We start from the raw sequence: 13,581 nt of genomic DNA on the forward strand, positions 1-13,581 counted from the left end.
CATTAAATTAGCTTAGCATAGCATAAAGACTTGAAGGTGGTAACAGCTTGCTGGACTCTCGAGAAAGGTAACAACATACCTACAGCACCTCTAAAACTCACTGATGTTAGATCTCATATCATCATCATATCTGGGCTAAAACCAGGACAGTGGTTCTAGGTGAGGATTGAGGGGTCAAACAAACAGGATAGGACAGTCTTGTGTGAAACCAGAAGTCAACGTTCACTTATTTTAACTTACATACTTAAAGGAGCCATGTGTAGATTACAGTGGCCTCTAGTGGTGAGGTTTCAGATTGCAACCACTTTTCCAAGCATCTGGTGCTCATGCTCGAACTAATGAGCAAGCACTTGGCATCAGTCAAAACAGAGACTGACACACCGGAGGGGACATCCTGCGAAATGCTAGAAACTCAGGTAAAGTCTCAATGCAACGTTACAGTAAAATTTCATATCAGCGCGCAGTTGAACTATTCCATGCACCAAGTGTAACAGTTAGATCGCAGTAAGTAATGTTACTGTACTGGATGGGTCTTCCTCTGTGGTGTTGTCCTGTACCATTATGTTGCATTATTGTAAATTATGTGGTTTACGTAAGTTACAGCGGCTGAGACTGGTGGAGAAGCTGGGTACCTGAATATCAGTAAAACCACAAGAAATCTAAATTGAATGTTACAAAGCAAACAACATCAGATCCATGGTAATTTAGCTGGCCGCCCCTGCTCTGCATTACCATAGGCTAGTAAAACCTGTTCAATAGGAACCATGACTCAAACACCTTTGTCACCTAATGTCGATCTGATTCTCGTTTTGGCCTGATGGACTCCAGCACATAAAACTTTATTGTTGGTTTTTATGCTTACATGGAGTTTGTTTTGGAGTCTGTGTTGTGCTGGGAACTGGATTTCTTTTAGTGTTAGCGTACTCCATTTCATTAGCTGCGGTGTTGTCGCTGTGTGTACTGTGTGTGGGCATGAACATCACAGCCTACATAAACCAATGGATTTCTGGTTACCATGACGATAAACATCACCTAACAAAGATCACCTGACTTCATCCTTTCCTGCATGTCTAAAACATGCTAGTTTTGCATCATAAGGTTCCACAAAAAGCAGCATGAAAAAAACGTTACTGGCATCTAACCTACTACTCTCTTTACTTATTTGGCTTCAAACGGGGCTTAACTTTCACACAGTTTCTCTTGACTGTCCCTGAGTATTACATTAGTCCAACATAGCCCCAGCCTGCTACCCTTTAACATTAGCTATCACTTTGTTGGCCCAAGCATAGCCCCTCTCCGCCCTGCTATCTTCAGGATCCAAGAGTTCTCCAGCACGCCTCTGTCCAAGTGACTTTGATGCATGGGTGGGTGCAGGAAAAACTACTTTATGAACTGCGAATCTTCACAGATTTTACGAACTCCACTTTAATATCAATCATCAAAATAGCATGTACTGAGGAATGGATTGCTTCAATGGACTGCATTTACTACATCAACACTGAATTGACATCTACATAAAATGTGCCAAATTTTCCCTTTAAACAAAGATACACCTACTAATATTTTGTTCACTTTCATTCTTGAAACACTGTCTCAAAGGTTTATAATTTGTTTTAAACAAAACTGCTGAATGAAGTTTTTTTATTTGTAATACCAAACCCTTTTGAAAGGCATCCATTTTGTTTGTAGATAACATAGCTCACATTACTTCAAGCTAAAGTTAGCTGATCTTTGTGAGCAGGTACAGAAACTAAAATCACAAACTTTTTTCCATTTTTGTTTGTGTGTTTATACTTAACACACTGATTGATATCCATCTTCTCATCTCACCCTTAGACAATAATAATACAATAAGTGTATTTCCAAAAATGTTGAACTATTCCTTTAAGGTGTCTTTCAGATTTCAATATTTAGTCAAACAGTAACTGAGCGTGTCAGCCCTGTAGAGTGGAAGAACGCACATACCCACATCTCTCAGTGAGTGCAGAGGGAATCTGTTAGCAGATTTGTGCCGCGTCATGAGAGAGCAGTGAGGGCAGCAGAGAGAAACAGAGGGAGGGAATGAAGAGGAAGCCCAGGAAAGAAACAGCCAGAAGGAGTGAAGACAATAGACCTGGGAGATAAAGTATACAAGAGAAGATTAGTCAGACCTGTCTGCTCTCAGCAGCTCAAAGTTTCTTCCAACCACCTTCTCTCATCATCAAGGAGATCCATACAGAGCCGTGACTCCAGCAGACAGAATCCACAGGGCTCCACGTCTGTCTGTCTCTCTCCCTCTAGTGTGTTAAAGGGTCAGTTCACCACATTACAAAACACTCTTCCTACTCACTTTACTACAGTGGTATCTAACCATGCAGATAGTTTTGGTTCACTTTGAGATTTCTTCCTTCACCGAGCTACAATGGATGCAAATGGAATTCATATTGTCCTGCTCATAATATTTAAAGAAAATAACATTTAAAGAAAGATCAGTAGAAAGTCAGTAGTAAGTTCAGTCTGTTGCTGGTTCAAGGAAAACTACAGTTTTTTCAACTTTTTGCAGCCCTGAGTGACCACTGGTTCGATCGGTTATGATAACGTTCTTAATAATAATGTAATTAATGAGATCTTAGAAAGTAGCAACATCGTTAAAGGTTTCAGACAGCGAGTGGCTCCTGCCATGTCTGCTGCCTGGCAACTTCTGTGTTTTTTATTAATAATCTGCAGCCTCCTGGCCAGAGCCTGCTGCAATCCACCTAGTAAAATGTCATCAGGCTGCTAATTAGAGCAGGTTGTAGCTTAAAATAGGTAAAATAGTTAGCAATATGACACGATTAATATATACTATATATAGCTTTTGCTAACTAGTATCATAATAAAACTTTGAAGTTGCTCCAATACTGTCTCTCTTCATTGATGATTTCACTTTCTGTGGTTTAAGTGGCTGCACGTTGTAAAATACAGTCCCTTCATGCTACAGAAAAAACTAAACAGACAACTAACACTTAGCACTTTGAGATTTCCCTGAAATGTAAAGTGCATTATAAATAAAATTTATTATTATTATTATTATTATTATTAACTAACAGCCTGAGGATAAAGCTGGTCTGGTGGTGTGGCAACAGAAACTATATCTCTTCCCAGCATGCAGCAGGGTGAACAGGCTGTGGCTGGGTGGGTACTGTCCTTTAGTATCCTTTGGGCTCTGCAGGCACCTCACCTCACCAATATCACTGATGCTCAGGAGATTGGTACCGATGATCTTCTGAATAGAGCCCTCCGGTCCTGGGTCGTGCACATCCCGCACCAGTTATTTTTCCAGTCAGGATGCTTTCTATTGCTCCTCTGTAAAAGCTGACAAGAACTTGGCACGGGAATTTGGCCTTCTTAAGCTTCCTCAAGAAATACAGTCGTTTCTGAGCTTTAATTACCAGCTTGGGGATGTGAGACGACCATGACAGGCTCTGTGATGCTGATTTCTAGAAACCTAAAACTGATTAAGGAGCAAGTGGCGCTGCCTCGTGGAGTGAATTATTGGAAAAACATATTTCCAACTATTAAGCAATATTTGTGGATATAGTGGAAACAGCTATCAGTGTGTTGTTTAAACGCTCTGAGCAATAAAATACAATACATCTTCTTTGTAACTATAAGCTCATGAACACACCAAAGAAAAGTGATGTATTTTTTGTAGGAGGGTGGCGCCCTATTACCCTCTATTGGCCAGCCCAAATGATCACAAACAGCTTTTTACCCACTAAATAAGTAGTCCAAAAGGGATGGAAAACCACCCAATCTGGCAACTCTGTGACACAATGTCACTTCTAGTCACCAGTGAGTGAACACCAGTGTAAAAATGAACATTTTGAGGATGTAGTTTTAAATACAGTGTTTATTTTCACATGTGCTCTAAAGGGTAGTTCCAAGGTGGGAATCTCAGAGGCTAACTAAACCGAATCTATTTGCATGGCTAGATACCACTGGATTTAAGTGAGAAAATATGGTGTCTGTAGTTTGAGTGAACCAACCCAAACCCTCGTACAAACATGATTAAACTAATTGTACTGTTCCATCTTTTTATCATTGTTTCATAATATTGATCCCTCTCTTGGTTTTCTCAGATTGGCCGGTCCACAGAGAGCATGATCGACTTTGTGGTGACGGACACAGCAGGCAGCGGCAGCGGTCAGGGCGGGGGTGCAGCAGGGGAGGGTGGTGGCGGAGGCCAGTCGGCCCAGAGCACCATCTCCCGCTACGCCTGCCGCATCATGTGTGAACGCAGCGCTCCCTACACGGCCCGCATCTACGCCGCCGGCTTCGACTCCTCCAAGAACATCTTCCTGGGGGTGAGTGTTCTCCTTCATGGGTTCCAAGCTTCTCCTGGTGAACTACATCGGGCCTGGTAACCATGGCAACCATGGTGAGAGAAACAGCAGGGACATGGCTGTTCCACCTACGGCTGACATCATAGCTGTGAGGATAGGTGTCAGGGCATGTGACCTGGCTTGAGGAAGCATTGGGGAGGAAGAAGAAGTGTTCTCCGTGTGTGTGTGTGTGTGTGTAGAAGACACTTATTGGTGGTGTTATTCATGTGTGTTGTGCTTTGGCTCTAATGCTTCTGGTTCTAATGTTACTGTCTAAAGCTAGTGGAGAGATATGTACGTGGTTACATTCAATAAACAGTATGTTCACCAATGTAGGTACTGTATGATAAAAAATAGATATTAAGTTCTGGAAATTTGTGTCTTATCATGATAACAATATTGTGATGTGTTGATGTATTTCCACCATGACTACATACAGTAGTAACATGGCATGGCTGAAATAGAGGGCCCAGTTCCAAAACAAAGAGTGACTTTAGTAGAGTGAAAGTGGTTTGGATATAAAAAGTCTCTTCAACAAACAGGTATATACAGTAAAAGCAGTGTATAAACAGTAAAAGGGGCCAACACAGCAAACTTATTTCACCATCTCAAGTATCTAATGTGACAGCAACAGACAAATTACAAAACCATTAGCAAGTTGTTTTAATAATAAAGTAAATCATTTGTTAAAGATCAGTATTTAATCACATTTTCCTGAAATAAATAATAACTTAATAAAAAAATATTTATAATAAATAAGCTATGAAAATAATACCTTTAAAATGGTGGTAGGAAAGCCAAAGACAACAAACGGAAGACACAGTTTGTAATAAAGCAGAATGACCTTTTATTAGAAAGGAGCTTGTGTTCATCAACGCAGCAAAGTCTCAACAGTCCTGCTGTATCTCCAGTTTAGTGAGTGGGCTGTCTGGAGTCTCACACAGCTACGGAGTTTAGCGAGCAACAGCTAGAGGCTAATTATTACAGATAACCCCAGCCCCAATCCTAACCTATTTGAATATTGGAATGGCTTGAAAATTGACTTTTTTAGGATTAACAAACCAGATAGTTTTGTTAGTTATGTGAAATCTTCCAAAATACAACAGAAGCTGCTGGGGTGGGGCGGTCTGAAACGTGACATCTAGGTGTACACACAGCCCTGCAAACCAATAATAGCCCTTTCTCATAACAGCATGACCTCATCCCCTGCAAGATTCATAAGGACACCCGACAACTAGGCCAGCAGTCAGAGATAACGTCAGCAACCAGTGCTGTCAATTCAATTCAATTCAATTTTATTTATATGGCGCCAAATCACAACAACAGTTATCTCACAGCGCTTTTCATAAAAGAGCAGGTCTAGACCGTACTCTATGATGCTATTGATATGATGCTATCACACACACACACATCATATTAAACATAAATACATACATATACACACACACAAAGTACAAAATGAGTGAACAGAAGAAAAATCTAATTCTAAATCAATATTTGGTGTGAGCACCCTTTGCCTTCAAACAGCATCAGTTCTTCTTGGTACACTTGCACAAAGTTTTTGGAGGAAATCAGCAGGTAGGTCGGCCCAAACATCTTGGAGAACTCCCCACAGTCCTTGTGTGGATTTAGGCAGCCTCAGCTGCTTCTCTCTCTTCATGTAATCCCAGACAGACTGGATGATGTTGAGATCAGGGCTCTGTGGGGGCCACACCATCACTTCCAGGACTCCTGGTTCTTCTTTAAGCTGAAGATCGTTCTTAATGACTTTTGTTTGGGCTCGTTGTCATGCTGCAGAATAAATTTGGGCCAATTCAGATGCCTCCCTGATGGTACAGCATGATGACTAAATATCTGGCTGTACTTCTCAGCATTGAGGAGACCTTTCATTCTGACCTAATCCCCAACTCCATCTGCAGAAATTAAGCCCCAAACTAGCAAGGAACCTACATCAAGCTTCACTGCTACCTGCAGACACTCAGTCATTCTTGTCCCTTTCTCCACCCTTCAGCGAATAACCTGCCTACTGCGGCAGCCAAATATTTGACTCATCAATTTTTCTGCACCTCAGTTCCTGTGTTTCTTGTCTCTTGGCCTTGTTTCCATGTTGGAGGCTTTTTGGCTGCAAATCTTCCATGAAGGCCACTTCTGACCAGACATCTCTGAACAGTAGCTCATTTCTTTGTGCTTCTTCACAAGAGCTTGGACAGCACATCTGGAAACCCCTGTCTGCCTGGGAGAGAGCTTGCTGATGCAGTGTAACTACCTTGTGTCTTGTTGCTGTGCTCAGTCTTGCCATAGTAAACTGTCTTCAGCAGCCTCACCTTGTTAGCTGAGTTTGGCTGTTCCTACACAGCTGTTTCTCTTTCACTTAATGACTGTGTTTAACCTACATATTGAATTGGTGATCATTAACACCTGTTCGGTGGATTGAACAGTGGATAAGACAATGCCTTTGATGTGGGAGCCCTGGGTTTGATTCCCACTGCGACACGTACAACAATGTGTCTCTGAGCAAGATATTTAACCCTTTGTTGCTCCAGCGGTGTGTGTGACCTTTGACATATAAAGTAAATGTCACTTTGGATAACAGCATCAGCTAAATGACTTATTATTATTATCATACACCTGACAATATGCCTATAAAATAGATTATTTATTGCATAAGACACAAGCCTGGCATTTGAGCTCTGTATTTTCATGCTGGACATGTAAACCTTTCTTGTCTTCCGACCACTCAAAGCACTTTACATGACCTCTCACATTCACCCATTCACACACTGATGGTAGTGGCTGCCATGCAAGGTGCCCACTATCATTCATACACACACACTCACACACCGATGGCCATCGAGACACTTGCACAGGAGCTGTCAAGTGCTTTTCAACAAGTCTAACAGCATCTGAAACCCTCTTTCCAACTGTTGAACCAGGTGCTGGGGCCATCTGCATCTGACTTTCAGAAAGTTGCAATAACAATCAGAACCGCTTTACACAGTAGCCGAGTTGATTGGAAGTATACTGAGGCCTTTGGTCTTCTTTATTAAAGCAACATGACCTGACATTAATCCTATCAGCCCAGCATTTATCTAAACACATTCACCAGTTGCTCTTCTTCTGTTTTAATTCTGACAGCTGCAGGCTGTGTGCCCTGCTGTCTGTCTTATCTGATACTATCATGAAGGGCGCCAGAGTTAAACATTTTCAAATTCTACACAAAGTGGCTTTAATCCGATTTAAAATGGTAGTCTGTATTTCCTCATGAAGGTGAATATGTAGACAGGGTATCATTTTCAAGAAGGAATCGTTTAGTGACTTATCAAGCATGAGTTTCTGGAGAACCACAGTGATCTGGAGCTGAGGACTGCCTCCGAACACACCTTCCTCTCCCATTTTTGGATCAGAAGGCACAGGATGAGGGAGAAATTATTTATTTAGACAATCACCACACTGTTTTGGAAATGTTAACAAAGCTTTTGCCAAATTATATCCCAGCACACGCTTCTGACCTACATTGTCGCTCTATTTTTGACATATTGTGACATACTTGATACCATATCCACCTAATGAATGGAAGTCTAATATTCCACTCTCCTTTTAGCTCTGATTTGATCTCCACCAACTCCCATGGGAAACATCGGGCTATAGCCTCTAAATGCTCTACTATGTTCACCAGCTAGTTGCTAGTTTTGTCTGTCTGATGTTGTGAGAGCTTTTTCATCGAAAACAGCTGCGTGCTGCTGCAGGAAACTAAGGTGACGAGAGTGCATGGTGAGAATTAAACAAAAGCCAAAAGAGGCTAAAGAGCTCCGTATAGCTGAGGGGCACCTTGCACAGATCGCCATTTAATCACAAGGCAGACAGAAAGGCCGACAGTGAGTGCTAACCAGTGCGCCACCCAGAGATCACAATTTTACTTAAAAAAGTATATCCACATGCTAAGTCAGCTGTGACACCTGATCACTGCTTTGCAATTTAAATATGTGACTAGTTAGCAAGCAAGCAGGGACGTTTAAACATCCAGCTAAACAAATGTCTGGAAGAAATGATGAATAAACAATTTAAATACTGGTGAATGTAATGAACTGTGATGTAATGGCTAATTGGCTGGAATAGATAATAAAACAACATTAAGCTTCTGCCACTCCAAGGTGGTAATACGAAAACAAACATGACCAAATAGGTCTAAACACTGACAGTTCAATTATATATAGTATAAAAGATGTGGTAAATAACATCCACTTCCAATTCAGTCCATTCATATAAACAGACTTGAGTTTATGTGACAGGGCTCTGGTGGTATATAAGACAAAAAAGGCTGGGAGCCACTGATCTACAGAACGATGGTTCTTTGGTCAAAAACATTCATTTTAAACTCATCCAGTGATTTTTTTCTTTCCTCCAGAACAGCAAGAGCCAAAAAATTGTTTACAGAACTAAATCTCCAGGCTTCTATTTTAACTGCCTTGGTCCTTTAAAAGCTTTTCTTTTTTTAACAAAGCGACTCACACCAGAAAATTGCAGTTTCATTCCATGAGAGCTAATTTGTGTTCATAATACATCCTTTCTTTCTCTCGGGATGGGTTTATTCTTAGGCGTGGGTGCATCTCTGTGCATTAGTCAGTACAGTACTCATGTACGGAGCTAAATATAGCAGCAGAGAAAAGCAGCGTTGGCTGTTTCTCTAGCCAGCCACCTCTGACATCCACCTCCACTATCATCCCTCTGTGCCTCCCCATCATTCCCCTAACCTTTACATTTGTGTGTGTGTGTGTGTGTGTGTGTGTGTGTGTGTGTGTGTGTGTGTGTGTGTGTGTGTGTGTGTGTGTGTGTGTGTGTGTGTGTCTCTCTCTCTCTCTCTCAGGAGCGGGCTGCCAAATGGAGGACATCAGATGGCTTGATGGACGGCCTGACCACCAACGGGGTGCTGGTGATGCACCCGGCGGGGGAGTTTGTGTCTGAGCCGGCTCCGGGTGTCTGGAGGGAAATTTCAGTTTGTGGAAACGTCTTTGCCTTGAGGGAGACCCGCTCAGCCCAACAGAGGGGAAAACTGGTAAGAAAATGGGAAAATGAGTCCCATGTTTGCTTTGATGTGGTCCCGAGGTTTGAGGTTACTGACGTTGATTTGACCCAAGATCTTGAAACTGTATGTTGTATGTAACATTGCAAAGACAGTGTAATGTAAGGAAGTGGACAACTTTTCAGTATTTTAAAAAGGTGCTGCATAATGCTGTAGAATGTTGTCCCTTTTCCCTCTTGCTGTAAATTTCAGCAGGGGACCGCACCTCCTCCTCATGAAATGGAAAACGTTTTTAGCTTCAAAAGAAACGCCTTCGCTGAGCTTTCTTCAGTACAGTTGTAGTACTGACCTCCCACTACAGGGGATAGTTTGTAGGTCTCTAACTGTTGAATATCCTGTCCATTTATGACCAGGGGCCTATAGTCATTGACTCTTAGTACTTAGAAACATTCACCTTCAAGTTGATGGCTGCACACCGGTCCACATGTTAGAAATCAACACAGTAAAGCAGTGTCAATGTGACAAGGGCTATACAGTCATTTGTATAAAGTGAGTACAGCTGCAGGGGCAAAACACCCCGATGGGCCCCTGTGTAAATGACCATAGATTTAGAGTTGTTGTGAACTTCGACCGCCTGCATCGTCTCTGGCACGATGTCAAGCTGACACAGGGCCTTTTGAGCCCCGGCTGGTAGAGCAAAGCTGTAATCAACAGTGAGAACCCTTGCACAAGTGGCAGGTGCCTCTAAGTGTTGAAAAACACTGGCCACTCGCACTCACCTTCACAGGCTTTCACTCCACTAGAAAGCCAGAAAGGTTACTGCCCTCTCCATAGTGGCTGATTAAAATAAAACACTGGGCACACATGGATCAGAAAAGACAAATTAATTCATTAAAAAACACAAAAGGCCATTTGAGGAATTACTGCTGCTTGATTCATTATGCCATCTTGTCTTTTTGAGTATATTGGTTTAAAGGTAGTTGATGGAAACACAAACTTCAGCTTCAGACATTTGCTTAAAACATGCCGGAAACGAACCTCACTGCTGTCTTTAAGGAGTATACTGTTCATTCCAATGATACTATCCTTCACTGACTGATTTGTAGATTCCATCTGTAAATGTGGTGCGTACATGCTGATAATGGGGGTATTTTAAAGAAAGACACACACAGTTAATGGGTGTCAACTGTCTGAACCATAACTAGTTGAACACAGTGCCATCGTGTGGTGGTATAAAAGGGGAATGCTAGAAGCTTCCCTTGTACAGAGTGCACTAAGCCCGTGCAGAGTTGCTCCCCGTTTAACTCCACCCTGTAATAAATCCCTATTTCTTCTCTCCTCTTACTCCTGCTACGTTTCTATCTGCTTTTCTCCTCTCAAGGTTGAAAATGAGTCGAACACCCTGCAGGACGGTTCTCTGATTGATCTATGTGGGGCTACCCTGCTGTGGAGGACCCCCGCCGGACTGCGCCACACCCCTACCCTCAAACAGCTAGAGTCCCTTCGCCAGGAGCTGAACGCCGCACGGCCCCAGTGTCCTGTGGGCTTCAACACCCTGGCCTTCCCCAGTCTGGCCCAGCGCGAGATCGTTGACAAGAAGCAGCCGTGGGTCTACGTCAACTGTGGCCATGTACACGGTTACCACAACTGGGGCTACCGTAAGGAGAAGGGTCCTGCCGGGCCCGGGGGCACAGCACCAGCCAGCACCGGGGAGAGGGAGTGCCCCATGTGCCGGCGAGTGGGCCCCTATGTGCCACTGTGGCTGGGCTGTGAGGGAGGATTGTACCTGGACGCCGGGCCGCCCACTCACGCTTTCTGCCCCTGCGGCCATGTATGCTCAGAAAAGACAGTGGTGGGGTGGAGCCAGATCCCGTTACCCCACGGCACCCATGCCTTCCATGCTGCCTGCCCCTTCTGTGGTACCTGGTTGACAGGGGAGCAGGGCCACATCAAACTCATCTTCCAGGGCCCCGTCGACTGAAGCTCACATGTGGGAGCCACTCAGAGGAAAGTGATAGTGGATTGGAAGGAAGGTGAACGTGCAGAGTAAAGACTGTGTGCTGGAACAGAAATCTGAACACTTCGAGTGTGAGATGAGAGAGAAAGCACTGATGACCAGTACAGGACTGTTGACAGGATGAACTGAACGTGCCATGCAATAGTAGATTGCCAAGGCTTCAAATGAAATATTAGGTGTATGGAGAATATGTAAATAAATTGTGTTGAAATGAACGTGCATTTAGTGATCTTTTGTTCCCCTCTGAGTACCCGCTTAAGCTCCAAAATATAACACACCAAGTTAATCTGACTGCTTGTTTCTTGACCAGTCAGACTTTTTATGTTCCTTAGTAAGTACAATGGTAGAACTGCTAGAAATTATAACTTAAATAAGACCCAAATTCTAAGAACGTAGTATAAAAGTACACGCATAGACTCAATATTGTACTAGCGAGGCTGCTCTACATGTGTTTCCATCAGCTGCAGGTTTGCATGTTGCTGAAAGAATATTAAAGCCTCTCCCTATGAGAAGCCCCCACTTTGCAGCCAGCACGCAGACTACACTGTGGTAGCCTGCAGACTCCACAGAGTGTCTCTAAGCCTTGCTCCCAGTTCGCAGCGCCCCCATTGTGCTAAAAATAACTCAAGGTCACCAAGCAGCCCCATGCCTTCCCACTAGGATGGGGAGGAAGAGAGAGAGAGGGGCAGCTTTGTCATCAGGAGAGCTGCACATCACCTATTCAACACCTGAGGAAATGTTGAACAAACACTGACAAAGCCTTAGATTTGTCCAGATTAGAGAACCCTCCAAGGATGTTCCACAAGCAGCACCTTCACACGTATCTTCAGTGTAACAGTCAGGTGTAGGCAAGCGTGGTGTTTTGGATTAGACATGAGCAGCAACTGCTTGCATCTTATCATGTAAAATCACTGCTGAGAAAGTCTCACTGCAGAGGGGGTGCAGAGCTGCAATCCCAACCAGAGCTGCCGCAGGGTTGTTCTATCAGTGCCAGAGCCAGACTCTGAACAACAACTGGCCATATTCAGTGTCGCATATCTCTCTATTTGCCTTCCAACATAACCATTTGACACAGTGATGGACTACAGCGGAGCAACCTGCACCTACAGATGATCTGCATGGTGTGCGTGGTTATTTATAGGTCCACAGGCAGAGGCAGGGGTACAAATCAAGGGCAGCCGCTACGAGGATGACAGGCAGCAGCGGAGATCTACAGTATGTTGGTCAGGTTGATGGATGCTGGGGAGGGACTTTCCTGAAGTGGCTCCTGTGGGCTGCAACAGTGCACCCCTATGGAGAGCATATACTTTACATGTAGTGTATCAAACAAATGATGACAATATCCATCTATTCAGTACTTTGGCTCAGTACAAGATATCTCAACAAGGCCCGGCCAGGATGAATCTGAAATGCATGGTTATGATCACTAGAAGATTGATCCTAAATGTTTTAATGTTCTTTTAGTCCCTAGTATGGTCACATTTGCTAGAGCCTACATTGTCCCATAAAGCAACTGGATTGTGTCTTTCACACACCCCTGCTAAACGCACACATCTCACTCACTCCACACCTCCAGTTTGTAACACAGGTCCTATGTTATAAATGTGTAGTCATGCAAAGACACCACTGATGACATCACTATGACATTGTCCAGGTTCTTTTCTCAGACTTGACAACACTCCTGTGGAGGAAAATAAGATACACAAGAAATGATACAATTGTTCCCACAGGGAGGTACACCTTGTGACAACTAAATAGATCTTCATGTGTAAAATCAGTGGACTCTTTTCTTTAGAATGTTGCTATGGTTAGCTTATTGGCTTCATATCCAAATCTGTTACTGTACAATTACATATCATCTTAAGAGACGTGGTTATTGTAGGACCAGCTTGGGGACTATTTTGTTAACAGAAAGGAGTTCTATTTAAAACTACTCCCAGGGAAATGTGTGAATTATTTAGATTGTTTTCAAATGTAATTTTTCAAGAGAATCACAAACTTATTTCCAGTCACCATTATTGTAGTGCGCAGGGAGCAAAAACAAAAATCTCAAATCTTCAGGCTCAGCAGCACTAGCGGCAAGTGACAAAAATATGCTAGTGTGTTTGGTTGGTTGGAGATTTTTTGTGTGATTTGGGTGAAATGGCCCTTTAACTTCAGCTTTACTGGTATTAAAGTTAAGAAACAACATTTTTAAGGCA

At 43.1% G+C, this 13,581-nt stretch overlaps 1 protein-coding gene across 2 annotated transcripts in view; it reads left to right on the top strand.

The window, feature by feature from the left end:
* Positions 1–11,595, top strand: part of peli3 (pellino E3 ubiquitin protein ligase family member 3) — a 33,892-nt gene extending 22,297 nt beyond the window's left edge. For both annotated transcript variants that reach the window (XM_038732673.1, XM_038732674.1), the window contains exons 5-7: positions 4,101–4,325; positions 9,208–9,396; positions 10,745–11,595. In XM_038732673.1, the coding sequence (XP_038588601.1) occupies positions 4,101–4,325; positions 9,208–9,396; positions 10,745–11,344 (1,014 nt within the window). In that variant the 3' untranslated portion in view covers positions 11,345–11,595. The remainder of the gene's footprint in view (positions 1–4,100; positions 4,326–9,207; positions 9,397–10,744) is intronic.
* Positions 11,596–13,581: the final 1,986 nt, after the last annotated feature.

Source organism: Micropterus salmoides, unplaced genomic scaffold (assembly GCF_014851395.1).
Source record: "Micropterus salmoides isolate LMB-PRFRI ecotype aquatic unplaced genomic scaffold, ASM1485139v1 Ms_hic_scaffold_2, whole genome shotgun sequence".
Classification (NCBI taxonomy): Eukaryota; Metazoa; Chordata; class Actinopteri; order Centrarchiformes; family Centrarchidae; genus Micropterus; species Micropterus salmoides.